Source organism: Paroedura picta, chromosome 3, assembly GCF_049243985.1.
Source record: "Paroedura picta isolate Pp20150507F chromosome 3, Ppicta_v3.0, whole genome shotgun sequence".
Classification (NCBI taxonomy): Eukaryota; Metazoa; Chordata; class Lepidosauria; order Squamata; family Gekkonidae; genus Paroedura; species Paroedura picta.
Window position 1 is genome coordinate 164,549,946 of NC_135371.1, and position 17,372 is coordinate 164,567,317.

At 47.3% G+C, this 17,372-nt stretch overlaps 1 protein-coding gene across 6 annotated transcripts in view; it reads right to left on the reverse strand.

The window, feature by feature from the left end:
* Nucleotides 1–17,372, reverse strand: part of LRP1 (LDL receptor related protein 1) — a 423,359-nt gene that overhangs the window by 127,772 nt on the left and 278,215 nt on the right. For all 6 annotated transcript variants that reach the window (XM_077329218.1, XM_077329223.1, XM_077329222.1 and 3 more), the window contains 6 exons: nucleotides 17,068–17,257; nucleotides 13,809–13,934; nucleotides 11,694–11,834; nucleotides 4,940–5,065; nucleotides 2,214–2,330; nucleotides 1,314–1,394 (listed from right to left, as the gene is read on the reverse strand). In XM_077329218.1, the coding sequence (XP_077185333.1) occupies nucleotides 1,314–1,394; nucleotides 2,214–2,330; nucleotides 4,940–5,065; nucleotides 11,694–11,834; nucleotides 13,809–13,934; nucleotides 17,068–17,257 (781 nt within the window). The remainder of the gene's footprint in view (nucleotides 1–1,313; nucleotides 1,395–2,213; nucleotides 2,331–4,939; nucleotides 5,066–11,693; nucleotides 11,835–13,808; nucleotides 13,935–17,067; nucleotides 17,258–17,372) is intronic.

Sequence of the window (17,372 nt, forward strand, 5' to 3'; positions counted from 1 at the left end):
TTCAACCTTTTGGAGGAGCAAAGGAGACTCACGGGAACAAACAGGACACTGCCTGGTTTGGAAGCAGCCCACTGGACTACCAGGGTAAAGGTAAAGGTATCCCCTGTGCAAGCACTGGGTCATACCTGACCCTTGGGGTGACGCCTTCTAGCGTCATGGCAGACTCAATACGGGGTGGTTTGCCAGTGCCTTCCCCAGTCATTGCCATTTACCCCCCAGAGCAAGCTGGGTACTCATTTTACCAACCTCGGAAGGATGGAAGGCTGAGTCAACCTTGAGCCAGCTGCTGGGATCGAACTCCCAACCTCATGGTCAGAGCTTTTAGACTGCATGTCTGCTGCCTTGCCACTCTGCGCCACAAAAGGCTCTTGGCCTACCAAGGTAAGAATAGCCTAATCTGACCGCCAGCAGCTCCCCAGTAGGGTTGTTCGCTCCGGCACGCTTAAGCGATCACTGAAGCCCAAAGTGGCCAATGCTGCAGCTCAGAGAGGAGGGTCAGCATTGGTGACAGTGCACAAAGCTCTGCGCCTGCGGGCGGGCATCGGCTGGTGCGCTGCCACCGGCGTCCCTCCCCTCTGCGCTGTGGCGTTGGCTGCTTCAGGCTTGTGATTGCCGAATCATCCGGAGTGCGCCGGAGTGCACAACTCTACTCTCCTGGTTCTGCGGTCTTCAAATTCACCAGACCATGGCCCCCTTCACTAAGAACTGGAAAGATTCTGCAGCTTGGCTATAAAGCAGTCAGAAAAAGCCAAGAAAAACCTGAGCTCTTCAGAGCTCAGAAGCTCCAAGGCAGGATAGTCAAACCACGGCCCTCCAGATGTCCATGGACTACAATTCCCAGGAGCCCCTGCCAGCATTCGCTGGCAGGGGCTCATAGGAATTGTAGTCCATGGACAACTGGAGTGCCGCAGCTTGACTACCCCTGCTCCAAGGGTTGGCCATGAGTAGCACTTTTGTGGGAGGCCAGCAAGGAAGACCTGGGTTGCTACGCAGAGTCAGGCAAAGCAAACTACCTCTTGCATTGAAAGCCCCACAAGGGGTTGCTGTGAAATGGCCGTGACTCAGCCAAACGTAATGATTATTAATTTTGGATACAAGACATACCTCTGGCTCTTGTGTACGTATGCAGGGAGGAGGTGGTAGGCTAAGGTAAAGAGATGATACCAGGCACAGGCGGCAAAGATGGGGGAGAGGAGCCCTGATCGTGCCACGCCCCTTCCCAAAGAAACCCTCGCTCTGTACTCGCGCCTTGATTCTGATCTCCCCAGGACAGCCAGTCTCACCAGATCCTCACGCAGCCGTGCGAAACTTACCGTTGTCACACCTCCAGTTGATGTTAATGCAACGGCCGTTGTGGCACGTGAACTGGGTCAGCGGGAAACAGGTTGGGTAGGCTGCAGAGGGAAGACAAGGGCAGGGAGCTTTAGTAGACTTTCCTCCCATTGGTGCATTTGTGACACCTGTATCATACATGGGACCCTATTGGTCAGAACTTGCAGGGCTCTTAGGTTCAGCACAGGTCCAACACCTGTATCATACACGGAACCCTATTGGTCAGATCTTGCAGGGCTCTTAGGTTCAGCACAGGTCCAACACCTGTATCATACACGGAACCCTATTGGTCAGATCTTGCAGGGCTCTTAGGTTCAGCACAGGTCCAACACCTGTATCATACATGGAACCCTATTGGTCAGATCTTGCAGGGCTCTTAGGTTCAGCACAGGTCCAATACCTGTATCATACATGGAACCCTATTGGTCAGATCTTGAAGGGCTCTTAGGTTCAGCACAGGTCCAACACCTGTATCATACATGGAACCCTATTGGTCAGATCTTGAAGGGCTCTTAGGTTCAGCACAGGTCCAACACCTGTATCATACACGGAACCCTATTGGTCAGATCTTGCAGGGCTCTTAGGTTCAGCACAGGTTCAACACCTGTATCATACACGGAACCCTATTGGTCAGATCTTGCAGGGCTCTTAGGTTCAGCACAGGTCCAACACCTGTATCATACACGGAACCCTATTGGTCAGATCTTGCAGGGCTCTTAGGTTCAGCACAGGTCCAACACCTGTATCATACATGGAACCCTACTGGTCAGATCTTGCAGGGCTCTTAGGTTCAGCACAGGTTAGAGGGGCTGTGGTCCCAACTGTGGGTGTCCAAACATCCAGTATGGGTCTAAGGCCATGGAACGTCTTCCAACACTCACCACATGTGGCGGACTCATCAGAGCGGTCCCCGCAATCGTCATCCAAGTCGCAGGTCCAAGACATGGGTATACAACGCCCAGTGGCACAGGAGAACTGGTTGGGAGGGCAGGTGCGAGCTGGGTGGGAAGACGGCAGGCCGCAAACAAGAGGGGAAATGTTAGCGACGGAACTTAAAAGCTTTCCGGGATCATCTGAACACTGTGGGTGCAACTCCTGGAACACGTCACAAGGAAAGATCTAACCTTGCCAAGGCAAACTCTCCACGGAGGGGGCTCTTGCTGGGAAATGCAGCCCCAGGAGCCCTGTGCAGAATGGAAGAAGACAAGGACTGCATCCCCACTGCTGCCCAAGCTGTTAACCAAAGAGGCAATTCTCTCAGGCGGGATAGGTCAGGACATGACACTGAGTTTCATTCATTACATTTCTATCCTGGACATCCACCAAGGGCCTCAAGGTGGCACACAAGAATCTCCCCTGCCTTTTTTATTTTCACAACAGTCCGGAAAGAAAGAAACTGCCCCAAGTTCATAGCAGCTTAATTTGATACCCTATAAGCCAACAGCCCCCAGAAAACTTCACAGAGGTATTATAGCACAGTAAAAGGTGCAGAAAAGGCAACCAAATGATTTAGGGCAGGGGTAGTCAACCTGTGGTCCTCCAGATGTCCGTGGACTACAATTCCCATGAACCCCTGCCAGCAAGCACTGGCAGGGGCTCATGGGAATTGTAGTCCATGGACATCTGGAGGACCACAGGTTGACTACCCCTGATTTAGGGGATGGAACGCCTACCCTATGAAGAGAAAGTTAGGGCTCTTTAGCATGGAGAAATGACAGCTGAGTGGTCACATGACAGAGACTTACAAATTATGCACAGGGTAAAGAAGGCAGAGAAAGAAAAACTTTCCTCCTTTACCCACAATGCAAGAACTCATGGGCACTCAAGGAAATTAATGAGCAGAAGGCCGAGAACGGATAACAGTAAAACTTTGTTGCATATGACCATAGGTCTTTGCAAACCCCAAAGAGACAACAGTAAGAATAGAACACTAGAGGTGAATGTATACAAAATACAAAACATTCTAAACTCCAATAAAATATCAGATTTAAGATCTTTTACCTAACTTATATACAATGTCCAAAAACCACCTGGAATAGCCACATTTGACAAAATAATATTAGCCCTTTTTTGCTGCTGTAGTAAACAGAGACATCTGCGTGAGATGTTAGAATCAGTATCAGACAGTATCAACTCGTCTTTAGTAGAGTCAGTTCTTGAACCACAGAGAGCTCCATCTATAACTAGGTTGTGCAATCAAAGGGCATTTGAGGATGTAGGATGGGAAATCCTCCACAACACGCAGGACACAAATACAAAACTTTTGGTCCTTTGGCATCCGTTGGACAGTGGTTGGCATTGTTTTGAAGCACAGAGCTGTACGGGCCGCCCTGAAATTATTACCTGAAATCCTGGCTAGATAAGATGATCTACAATGATAATTTTTAAATAACTTAAACCACGTTACAGATCGTGTCTGTAGAGTTGCAAGATCTATCACAGAATGCATCACGATTGAAAATCCAACCCCTCAACTGGGAATTATCAGCATGGGGACAAATAAAAGGAAGCGCTTTTTCACCCAAAGTCACGAACACATGGAGTTCACAGCTGGTGAAAGTGGTGGCAGCTACAAGCTTTTTCTGACACACATGGAAATGCACTCTTGATGTAGAGTTAGGCCAGAGCTGAGGGTGGTGGCCTCAGATAAGACATATTTTAGAAGGTGGGCTCCAAATCAGATACTTCAGAAACACTTGTTGGAGCTACGGCCGAACAGATTTTTCTTTGCCACCCAGCAAGCCTTTAGATTTTGAACTAGAGCATTTCACACAATAAATTGACCACTGAGGAAGACCCCTAGGGGTCAAAACGCATTTGGTCTATTCTGTCATGTGCACTTAGATATGTGTTGTTTTTACTTTGTTTTTAATAGATTATTGGTGCACTTTGTTTAATCAATATTAGTAATGATTTTTTAAATATTGTTTTGCAGCACCTACATGAACAGACAGCTCCAAGAAGGGATTGGATAAACATATGGAGCAGAGGTCCATCAGTGGCCTTCAGCCACAAGATATAGATGGAAGGCACTGTGTGGGGCAATAATGCTCTCATAGAATCCTAGAGTTGGAAGGAACCTCCTGGGTCATCTAGTCCAACCCCCTGCACTATGCAGGACTCTCACATCCCTATCGCTCATCCACTGTCACCTGCCACCCCCTTGAGCCTTCACAGAATCAGCTTCTAAGTCAGATGGCTATCCAGCCTCTGCTTGAAAATCTCCAGAGATGGAGAACCCACCACCTTCCGAGGAAGCCTGTTTCACTGAGGAACCGCTCTAACTGTCAGGAACTTCTTCCAGAGGTTTAGACAGAATCTGTTTTGTTTTGCATTGATTTCATCCCTGTATTCTTGGTGGTTTGGGGGCAATGACGGGAGGGCTTTTGGAGTTCTGGCCGCACTGGAAGACCTCCTGATGGTACATGGGATTGAGTCACTGTGTGACACAGACGGTTGGACTGGATGAGCCACGGCCTAATCCAACATGGTTTGTTTTATGTTCTTAGTGTTGCTGCAAGGATCACGTGGATGGAAGAACCAGGTAACCCAAAGGTCTTTGATGAACGAGATAATGTAATAAATGAATCGGTCACAAAGGGCTCACCAGAGCAGGTGGAGTTGGACTCATCTTCGTTGTTCCCACAGTCATTGTCCCCGTCACACAACCAGCGGTTGGGAATGCAGCGATTGTTCTCGCACTTGAAACGGTCCGAGGGGCAGGTGTGCTGATCTGGAGTTTGGGGAAAACAAAGGAAGGTGTCTTCATATAGCAGAGTCCTTCTATCTCCACAATGCATTACTGCAGTGATTCTCAACCTGGAGGCCAGGACCCCTTGATACCAGTGTGGTTTAAACTGGGCTGCAAAAGCAGCTAGCTCCAGGATCTGCGTGCCATGGAGAGGCCTCTCCCCACTGCATGCATCTCTGGCTGGGATGTGTTCCCCTGAAGCATGGTTTAAACCACATTGCAGGAGAAGTTGACCCCTGGGATCTCCTTTGCCAGGGATAGCTGATTGCTCCCTGTGGCACAGTTGCTTCTGGGGCTGGCTTCTTCTGCTGCCTGGTTTAAACCTGGCTGTACCAGAAGCCCAGGCTCAGCTGGTGGGCTGTACCCAGGCTCAGCTAGTGGGAACAGTTCGCCCTCCATCCCCCACTCCAACCCCCAGCACAGCTAATCCTCAAGCTGTCTTCAGCAGTCTCTTTAAAGTTTAAAGGGACCTCCTGAGTCATCTAGTCCAACCCTTTAAACTTTAAAGGAACTACAATAGAAGCCCAACTGAGAGGCAGGAGTGATCTGCTCCTGCCTCTCCACTGCTCTTGGATCTACTGGTAATTCCAGACTATATCTAGGTTTTTTGCAGGACATTTATTATGATTTTCACAAGAAAACCCGGATATATTGGGGAATTCAAAATATACCAGAAAAATACTGATAAGGTATTTTCCCACTCGTTCACGGAGACCTAAATGCACACCTCTAGTATATAATCACAATATTCAGACGTCTACCCCATGTTTAGTAAAATTCCAGAGTACAGCAATCAGAAGTAGTTCCCAGAGATAGTCTATCTGTCTGTCTGCCTGTCTCCTCCTTCCATCCCAGATTTTTATACCACCCTCCTATACAGCTCACGGCGGTTTACACAAAATGTCATTGGGTATTACATAAAACATTGTAGACACAAGTCATAACATAACACATCAACAGCAATACCAACAGTTGATTCCAAAATTGACAGAATATTACAACAAGCAACTTTACTTATGGCTCTAGATAGACTTAGGGTGGCCTAGAGAAAAATATCCCGTCCTTTAATACAGGAGTAATAGAAAGTTATTGATCAGATGCTGCTTTCCCCCCTCCCATCATAAGACCCTTCTGGCGGCCATTTGCGCATACAAAGCTCCTGTTAAAGGGACAGACTATTGTTCTCAGGCCTATTGGAGATTGGCTGGGTCTAGGAAGCTGCTATTGAGAACTTGGATAACCTTCATTTTGCCTTCATTTTGTATTTCTGTTTTTAGTATACCTAAAAACACTGCCAGCATATTCCTTAGTGACAGCAGCTTATGACAGCACAGAGTTAGAAAAGAACATTAAACAAGACATATGCACTACATTTCAATCACTTTAGAAACACCAGTCTAAAACACACCTTATGCAAAGCTCTGCCCAGATTGAATGGGCAAGCAGCCAAAGTGAATAATTGTGATATGGTTTTGGTTGCTATGCAGCGAGGAAGGAAGAAAGTGGGTGTTTAATTTTTTTACCCGAAACAGAATGGCAATCGGGAATAGAGGAAAAGAAAGGGCATGTACACATAGCCAAGCTTTTCAGTGCAGCCCTGAGCATTAGCAACTTCTTTATCTGTTCCACTATATAGTTCTGGTAGAAGAAGAAGAAGAAGAAGAAGAAGAAGAAGAAGAAGAAGAAGAAGAAGAAGAAGAAGAAGAAGAAGAAGAAGAAGAAGAAGAAGAAGAAGAAAGAAGAAGAAGAAGAAGAAGAAGATATGATGACAAAGAAGAAGAAGACGATGACAAGAAGAAGAAGAAGAAGAAAAAGAAGAAGAAGAAGACGATGACAAAGAAGAAGTTGGTTCTTATTATTCTCTCCAACAACATGGAACAGAAATAGCAAAAAGAGCAAGAGAGCTTCCTCCTACTTGACCCTCAACTTCAGGTAAATTCCTTCTCTCCTGTTTCAAGGGAAGGGATGCTTTCCCCCTCTGTGTCCACTTGGTTAAGGTGACCAGATTTAACATTGTAAAGTGGGACACCATTGACCGGGGGGGGGGGGTTCTTGATTAAAAATTTGGTCTATATGGAGCAACAAAAAGTTCACAGAACGCATAGAAGGCAAAAATAGTATTGTAATATATATTTTTTAATTTCAACAGAAGTACAGCAGACATGCAGTTTGAAAGCTCTGCCCATGATGTTTGGGAGTTCAGTCCCAGCAGTCAGCTCAAGATTGACTCAGCCTTCCATCTTTCCGAGGTAGGTGAACTGAGTACCCAACTTGCTGGAGGGTAAACGCTAATGACTGGGGAAGGCACTGGCAAACCACCCCATATTGAGTCTGCCATGAAAACGCTAGAGGGCGTCACCCCCAAGGGTCAGACATGACTCGGTGCTTGCACAGGGGATACCTTACAATTTGCCAGGTACCCCCCAGATGTCCCTCCAAAAGTGGGACAATCTGGTCACCAGATGCTAGGTGTGACTCTTTGGTCTTTGGGTGACCTGTCTATTATCCTTCTGCTTGCTAGGGTCTTGTAAGGCAATCAATGCATCTGTGCCTGTAAGATGACTTGTTCCACTTTAGCAATTACACCAATACTGAAATTGAAAAGATTTGATTGTCCGTTGCAGCCATGGACTCTTCAAATCTCGGGGGAATTGTTCTTCTCCTGTTCAAGAAATTCCCTTTCGGTATTTCTGATTTTAAGAGTGATCCGAGAGGATAAGGAAGGAGAAAGGTAAAGATGCAGCCCAACCATAGAGACTCTCTATGCTCCAAATTCTAACCACACTGTCTTTATTTAAAAATTACTTTACAACTCATTGGAGCCTCTTGTGGCGCAGAGTGGTAAGGCAGCCGTCTGACAGCTTTGCCCATGAGGCTTGGAGTTCAATCCCAGCAGCCGGCTCAAGGTTGACTCAGCCTTCCATCCTTCCGAGGTTGGTAAAATGAGTACCCAGCTTGCTGGGGGGTAAACGGTAATGACTGGGGAAGGCACTGGCAAACCACCCCGTATTGAGTCTGCCAAGAAAACGCTACAGGGCGTCACCCCAAGGGTCAGACATTACTCGGTGCTTGCACAGGGAATACCTTTACCTTTACCTTTCAACTCATTGAACAATTCAGGGATGGCTAGCTCCTTCTTGGGGCTGACTTCAACAATCTCAAGTGCAAAAATACCAAAATAAATGAAACGTCAGAAACGCGAAGAGATTTTCAGCCTTTATTCAACTACTTCTGTGATAGGGGATAATTTCTGTGCTCCAGAGAAGAATCCTCCATATTTTCCTATTCAAGCTCATAACATCTTTATCTTGACCTCCCTATCCCTTTTGACAGACATCTCTCAGACATCACCCTGAGGCTATAATCAGATCATATCTGGGTCTCATGTTTATTACATTCTACGGAAAGGGATGGCTTCAGACCCGAAGGGAATCCTAACAGCTTCTCAGAACTAAATAATGCTGTCTCAGACATGCTTGGCAATGTAACTCAACAATGCTTTAATAATAATGTGGATCGCACCTCTTAAAGTTTTGGGATTTATTTAAAGCTGTAAATCGCAACAGGTGAATTGGTGAAGCCACAACTGCGAGGAGGCTAAGAGCCGGCCAAAAACGACATGACTTTGTCATGGGGCCTTACAACTAAAGTGTTGCTGCTAGTTCCCAGTGACAACTCAAGAGTAGAAGAAGAAGAAGAAGAGATGGTTTTTATATGCAGCTTTTTCAGAAGAAGTCTCAAAGCGGCTTAGAATCGCCTTCCCTTTCCTCTCCCCACAACAGACACCCTGTGAGGGAGGTGAGGCTGAGAGAGCCTTGAGATTACTGAAGAAGAGTTGGTTCTTATATGCCGCTTTTCTCTATCCGAAGGAGGCTCAAAGCGGCTTACAATCACCTTCCCTTTCCTCTCCCCACAACAGACACCCTGTGAGGGAGGGGAGGCTGAGAGAGCCCTGATTTCACTGCTTGGTCAGAACAGCTTTATCAGTGCTGTGGGGAGCCCAAGGTCACCCAGCTGGTTGTGTGTGGGGGAGCAGGGAATCAGCTTGCTACATTAGGAGATCCTGCTCTTAACCACCACACCATGCTGGCTCTTGTGCAGTAGGGCCTGATTTGTATCAGACACATTATGCAAGAGAAGGGAGACAGCTGAAACAGCCTGGGGGTCAGGGAGGAGGGAGAAGGGTTGTTTCCTGGGAGCCAACATGTGCATTAAATGCTGGCATATGCTGGCTCCCCACAGGGAAAACATGGCTTCCTCCATCTATGGCCTCTGGACTGTTTCAGCCATCAAAAATTATACATGAGAGAAGGGAGGAATTCCTCCTCCCCCCACCCAACATTCCCAATCCACATCATCTCTGCTGCACATTTACTCTCAAGATGCCACCGGGAACTGGCAGCTAACACACAGCTTCAACAAACTGGTGCAGTTAAGCTCTAAGGGAGCAAAATGAAAGGGAATAATGTGTTCCTTGTAGAGATGTAGAAAACTCCACTTAACTCTTAATTAAGAGTATTGTAAAAAAGGAGGCAAGGCTGGAAAACTATTGGCTAAAATGCAATCATCATAGAAAAAAATTCAAGAAGAGATTTCTTCATCAGAAATGCACTTAGAGTCTTCTTTATTTACAGGATCTGAAATTGCAAATTAATTTGCAAACTACTATACTATGCAACACCCACAGTCTCAAAACAGTCTTATAACTGACATATCTTTGCAATAGCATGTTTGTTCAGTATGCAAACTATGTATGCAAATCATATTATGGGATGGAGGAAAGAGTGTGGATATAAGAACTAAGAACATAAAAACAGCCCTGCTGGATTAGTCCAGTGGTCCATCTAGTCCCCCGGACTGAGAGATCGAACCTGCTGAGGGAGTGTCAAAGTTATTGTTGAAGTGCTGTTCTAATTGTTCCAGTTGGCGTGTTGTTGTTATTGTTATCCTGTTATATTGGTTCTGATAGTGTTCTACGTAAATGTTCCAAAATGTTTTATGCAAACCGCCCAGAGCCATAGGGAAGGGCGGTATAAAAATCTAAATAAATAAATAAAATCCTGATCAACCAGTTCCTCTGGATCAGGGGTAGTCAAACTGCGGCCCTCCAAATGTCCGTGGACTACAATTCCCAGGAGCCCCTGCCAGCATTTGCTGGCAGGGGGCTCCTGGGAATTGTAGTCCACGGACATCTGGAGGGCCGCAGTTTGACTACCCCTGCTCTGGATATCCCAAAATAAAGCAAAGAAGCCAAAGCCTTTCCCTGACTCTGGGATTCAGAGACTTGGGGACTATGGTTCCCCATAGTCACCAGAGCCAGTAGAAGGGGAATGACCTAAAACCATACCAAACACAGCCTCCTTAGCTTCCTCATTAAAATTTAGAATGGCTGGTACAAAATAAAAGCTCCAGGTTTCTTTCCTATATAACATTTTATGTGACAAAATTCACCCCCTTCCCAGGTAAGGGATGTCGTTCTTTGCAAATTTAAAGAAAATACCAGTTGCACAGTTAAAAAAAACACAATACTGTTACCAAACTAAACTTTACAAACATGAAATATTGTGTTTCCAATGACATAGTAACTTGAAGGAAATATTATTTTACTTAGGGAGGGGGCTTTCAAAAACAAGGGGCTCTCTTAAATAAACACAGTAGAGTAACTAAAGTGCCCCCCCCCTCTATGACTGGCAGGGGTTGTTTAGGAGGGCTGCCATTCCCACCACCCAACTGATCGGGGGCCACACCTCTCTGCCACTTCTGCAAAGAGAGGCAAAAGAGCGTAGACCAGGCTCTTTTAGGGCTGGAAGCACTGCCTGCTTAATTTTCTTTTCCCCAGGCTTTATGGCTCCAGAAGAAGAGTGTGAGGGTAGCCTATGTTGTTAGTTGGGGAGAGGGATACACGCTGGAAACAATCCCTGGGACCAAGCTGACAGGGGTGCTCTCTTCCGCCTTCTTGACTTGGCCCAAAGGTGCAGAGGGGGAGAGTGGGAAGTGCCTGCATGACCTGGAGCAGGACAGTGGACAGAAGAATGTTTGAGTCCAGTGACACCTTTAAGACCAATGAAGTTTTACTGAAGGTATAAGCTTTTGTGTCCATGTGCACTTCTTAAGATACAATAAAACATTTCCTCAACCTTTACAAATAGGTAGAGAGAGGGTGGGGTGGAGGTTGAACTGCAAGGAAATGCTAGTTTCATGCATAAGAAATTGGGTGATTATAGCTGAGATAGGATTAAGACAGATAGGACATTTGAAGGCAGCAAATTAGCATACAGATACAAGTAAATGGCCGTACAAATCTGTTGAGAACGTGAGAACAAAGTCTGAGTCCAGTGGCCCCTTGAAGACCAACAAAGTTTAGTTTCAGGGTATAAGTGACAACTGAATGATTTAGCATGTGTGAGGTAAGAAGCCAATATCTCTGTTAAGCCCAGGGGGGATCCACTGACAGTTACCTTTTGCAATACACTTCTTGGGAGATTTATGTGCTGCACTCATTATCACGCTTCCATAACTGGGCAAAATTCTGCTATATTTACCAACTATCCCAATATTTATATCCCATCTTTCTGCTCTCACAAGGTATGTACAACATTCAGATACATACGGCAGAGCTCAGGGGCTTCGTCACTGTTGTCCAGGCAATCGTTGTCCCCATCGCATTTCCAGCGCTCTTGGATGCAGCGGTTGTTCTTGCAGGCAAACTCCCCAGGCTGGCACTGAGGGGGCGGGATGTAAGATGGGTTGGCTGTCCACAAACAAAACAGAGAGACATGTCAGGTGCTGAGACATGGATTGGATCAGGCGATCCAAAGATATTTCCCGCGTTTCCCTCCCTTATTGTTGGAAAGTTTATTCCACATTGCTTGCTTCTTTTCTTCTGGCAATATATTTATTTATACTTCATCTACCGCCTACCTCTTTTCCATGCTGTTCTCACAACAATCCTGTGAGGTCGTTTAGGCCGAGAGTGCATGACTGGCCTGAGATCACCAGCCAGCTTCCCGGGGAAAGTGGGGAAGAAGCAGAAAGAGCCATCTTGTCCTCTTCCCCTTTCCCACTACAGCTAGTATCCTGCATGAGTCCCATGACACCAGAAACAAACTTTTTCAGAGTCAGAAATGAATTTACAGGGTGTGGCCGTGTGTGTGTGTGTGTGTGTGTATGTGTGGGGGGTGGCCTAGGAAATGACTGGTCAGAAGGGGGGGGAGCAGCAGGAAGCAGGTAGAGAAACTGGGGAGATCCACACCCACAGGGCACCTTTTGCTTTATTCAGCTTTGAAACCTAACGCGAAAAACTTTCAGCTTTATGATTCTATGAACGCATGGACCCGTTACACTGACTAATAGTATTGGATGAGTCACTGTAAAGTGCAACAGAAGATCCCTCAGTGAGTTGATGTGCAATGTGTAACACCTCACTCACAATCAAGGCCTTGATGTTCCCCGATTTGGGAGACCAGTTGATGGCCGCAAAGATTAAATATATGTATATATATGAGAACCACCCCTTATATAAACAGACCCAAGGAAAAGGGTAGCAGGTTATATCAGGTACAGTCTGAGGGGTGGATCCAGCCCTGAATGGCCACTTGTGACGGCACTTTTGCCTCAAGAGGAATTGCAAAAATAAAAACTCCTGCGGTAGCCCCTTGTGGGAAGCCACATTTGCAGGGTTCTCCATTTTGGTTTCCACTTGTCCAAGAACTGGTGCAACCACTTTCTGGCTAATGTAGCCCAGAATATGAAAATGCATGATGCTTCACATGGTGCTGTGGACGTGGGATTAAGATAAATCCATTTAATTCTTCACTTGCGCCTCATTGGATCCAAGCCTGCGTGACAAGCTAACCTGATGCTCCAGGGAAAGGAAGGGGGAACTGATGATCTGGCCTGTTGTTGTTATTGTTGTTATGCGCCAAGTCGTGTCCGACCCATCGCGACCCCATGGACAATGATCCTCCAGGCCTTCCTGTCCTCTACCATTCCCCGGAGTCCATTTAAGTCTGCACCGACTGCTTCAGTGACTCCATCCAGCCACCTCATTCTCTGTCATCCTGATCTGGCCTAGCCTCACAGTTTTAGGTCTCTTCCCCTCAACACACCGAAGAGAAGATGTAACGACCGGCAGTGAAAATTATAGATTCAGTGGTGGCCAAACTGTGACTCTCCAGATGTCCAAGGACTACAATTCCCAGGAGCCCCTGCCAGCATGTGCTGGCAGGGGCTCCTGGGAATTGTAGTCCTTGGACATCTGAGCAGCCACAGTCTGGCCACTCCTGCGATAGCTCTTATTCTCTTAAATAAGCAAGCAGGCCCAACAAAATGACAACTGGCCTCATCTAGGGAGGGATGGGGGATCAGAAGGAGGGACAATTGGACTCATCTAGGGAGCGATCAGAAGACAATTTCAGAATCAATCGTCTGACTCAGGGGTAGTCAACCTGTGGTCCTCCAGGGGGTGGCAGGGGGTCATGGGAATTGTAGTCCATGGACATCTGGAGGACCACAGGTTGACTCCCCTGGTCTATCTAATCTCGCTGCTGGTCATGAGGGCTCTGCGATCTGTCTCTAAGGAGGCCTTGCTCAACGCCCAATTGTCCGACGCCATAGGGACCAAGCTGCTTAGCATGCCATTTCCGGGATACAGGAAGGATTTCTAGAAGAAGCCTTCAAATGCCAAGCAATGAGCTTCTCCCAGTTGCTCCAGGCACAGGAGTACCTTGACATGTGACAGAGTCTGGTCCCAGAATCTGGTCCTCTGCACAGGCACAGCGTCTGCTTTTGGGAATGGCCAGGCAAAGACTGCTGCAGCCTCCGTTGTTCACTCTGCAGCTGTTGGAGCCAACTGCAAGAAAAGGAGAAGAAATGGGAGGAAGTTAGACAACTGATGGAGTAGGAAGACAGCCTGTCCTTTGATGGTACTCAGGATGTGGAAAAGGAGGTTTATTCTGGGCAACAAAATTAAGTTCAGAAGAACCAGGAGCTATTTTGGAGAGAAATAAGACTGTAGCTTTCTTTGGGGCTCACCTTTCAATTCTGTGCTTTAATCCAGTGGCTCCCGATCCCTGTTTGCCACAGCATGACTCCTAAATATTTAAGATCAGCACAAACTCCCAAGTACTTTTTCCACACGATGGCTAAAAGCCGGGCTGGGGCTCATCTGGTAGCGGGGCTAATCCCCACTTACAGATGATGCTGCCGCCAACCCAGCCCTGGCCAGTATCAGGCCCTCCACTGACCCATAGCAAGGGAATGCGGATATCTCTGCATTCCCATTTTGCCCCGGGTGTCAATGGGGCCTATCTCAGGGCAGGCCCAAGAGGAAGGGGAAGAGTCAGGCCTTCCAGGCCCAGCTTCTTAACCACCTATGGCAGGGGTAGTCAACCTGTGGTCCTCCAGATGTTCATGGACTACAATTCCCATGAGCCCCTGCCAGCATTTGCAGTCCATGAACATCTGGAGGACCACAGGTTGACTACCTCTGACCTATGGCATCCTGGCAGGGACAAAAAATGCCCCAGTCATCTCCACAACACTGCACAGCAGCACAGAGCCCACTGAGGCATTTAACACATTTTCACAAAAGTGGGATTGCATTGTAACGCAATCCAACCTTCTTGAAAACTGACACCCCCCCCCCCCCCACTGTGAAGCATGGTGAAACCTCTGCACCCCGGCTCCTTGGTATGGAGGAAGTAATCCGGGGTAGACCGGGTCCAGCAGGGAAAATCTTCCCCCATCCGGACTCAGGAAGAGGCAAGGCAAACTGCCCGATCACAAAGAACCAGCAGCAGCCCGGAGTGGTGCCACTGGTGCGGAAAGGGTCAAAATAAGATATTTATGATTCCCTCTGCCTCAAACTAGGAACTATTTTGTTCCAGGGACATTTAAAATGCACAGACTTGGACGGTTCCTTGTAGATCCTCTTCCTTTAACAGCTTTCTTTGGTGTGTTCTTCGGTATTTCAAGTATCCCCCTCCCCCAATATTTTTTTTTTACTCTATCCTCCTTGTTTTCACCCCTTACGGAGCTCTAGTCCCGTGGGTCAGATCCTGTGCCATTGAGAGAATGTGGCTTCCACTCTGGATACCCCACATACAGAATCCGCTGACGTGGTGGGGAAGCTTCAGTTCGGGGAGGGGAAGGTCCAGCAATGTGAGCGGAAAAAGTTAAGAAACTTCTTAATGACGAAAACCGTCAAGCAACTCTATGCATTGCCATGAAATTGCTCGGTTTCTACATAAGGCAGAAAGTCCCCCCTTCCATTTAACGGAATCACATATTGACTCGATATTTAGCCAATGCTGTTTCAATTATGAGTTTTAATTAGTTCCGATCTTAAACGCTCCTTTTGCGCTCAATTATTTTTTTGTATTCATCGTTTTTTCTAATTGTGTATTTAAACTTTGGTCGGAATGACTGTAAATAAAATTTGACTGGACAGCCATGAGAGCAGGTGCCCTGCAAACACCAAAGCCCTTGACGTTCTGGGAGGCTGATTTGTGCCCAGAGTGCACACTCTGCGCATTAGCACGCTACAGCATGGAAACATGTCACCTTGTTAAAGGTCTGAGCACATGTTGTGGTTTCAAAGCTAGCGCAAGTTCAATACATTCAGAATCTCTCAATGCAGCAGCCAACGGGTAGAATGGCATTTGTGCACAAAACACAATGTTCTAAAGCAGGGGTAAAACTGCAGCCCTCCAGATGCCCATGGACTACAATTCCCATGAGCCCTCATGGGAATTGTAGTCCATGGACATCTGGAGGGCCACAGTATGACTAACCCTGTTCTAAAGAGAAGTGAATAATTCAGCCTCTTCTCCAGATCAGGCATCGCTTGTCAGTTTTTTTAATCAAGGGAGGTCCTCAAAATTCTGTGGCCCAGGGCAAAAGTCCTGGATGGGGACCCAGAGTCATTGCCATCTCCCTGTTGGTCATCCACTCCTTCCCACATTGGGGCCAAGCAAGGAGCTGTGGAGTCAGTGGCACAAGCTCCAGATGGAGCAGATGCAAGTTGTCATCACTGCAGACCGAGCAGCTGGAGCCCTCGACAGGGTCGTGATAAGCAATCTTTGCCATGGAGCTGGCGGCCCAAGCCACAGATGTGGTGGGCACACGAAACAGCAGAAGGCTACCCTTCTTTTTGCCCCACTCTGTTGGGTAGGTGGAAGGTCTGTTGGGATGTGGATGGTCACCAGTCCCAGGCTTACGTCGGCTTCCCCAGCTGCCCATTGACTAAGATCACCCTTGCTAATTCTGAGCCGCATGTTGGATCGTGAAGGTTAAGAAAACTGACAGCTATGAAGCCCAGGCTGTACGCTGTGGCTCCTAAGGGCCACTGCTGAGACTCACCCATCTTGATTGCCTTCATCCACACAGATATACCCTCTGCTCCAAAAGCACCCCCAACCAGGATGAAACCTTCTTGCTACTCTCAACTCACTGAATTATATCTAGAGTTTCAGCATCTTCTTCAACTGCCCTACAACAGCTGTGCTCTTGCTGAGTTAAACAGCAGAAAGCAATCAGATATGCGCCTTGAAACAGGCCTCTGTGCTTTGTGTGGAAACCTGAGTAGCTGTTCCTGTTGTTATTATTACTAAACGTCTGTTCTCCCTTGTCTCGGATGACTCTAGGCAGACTACAATATCTTTTAAGTTACATAAAGTCTTAAAATACAATCTAATGTAATTAAAATTCAGAATAATAATAACGTCTTGCATTGCCCATAAAAACCCTATCCTAGGATTGGGGAGGGCACAATGTAATTTCCCCAGATTGGCAAATCCTGAGGCAGGTGCCACTGTAGGGCTCCACTAATCGAAAAACACCTTGAAGTGCAGCCCTGGTGTCACACCGGTGCCTGGGAGATGCAAGTTCCAGGTTCAAAAGCCCCTGTCTGCAGAGTGTGCCCTTTCTCTAAGCACACGGAGGCCGAGCCCCAAGGATGAAGCCACAGTCGTCTCGCCATGCACCTTGTTGTTGCTGCGCATCATACATGCGGATCTCGAAGATGGGTGGGCGCTCGTTGCGTAGTAGTGTGACCGCTTTGGTGACCTGGTCCAGCCGATAGATGCTCCCACTCCGGTACTCCGTCCAGAAGAGGAACTTGCCATAGTGGCACAATCCAAACGCATGGTTCAGCTCATTACCCTCATAGACAATCTGCATGGGGGGGGGGGGGAGAGACACACTCACATGCTGTCACTCACACAAGGGCAGTCAACAAAACACTGCCCAGATGTCTTTCTGGACAATACCTTTTACACTTTCATTGTGG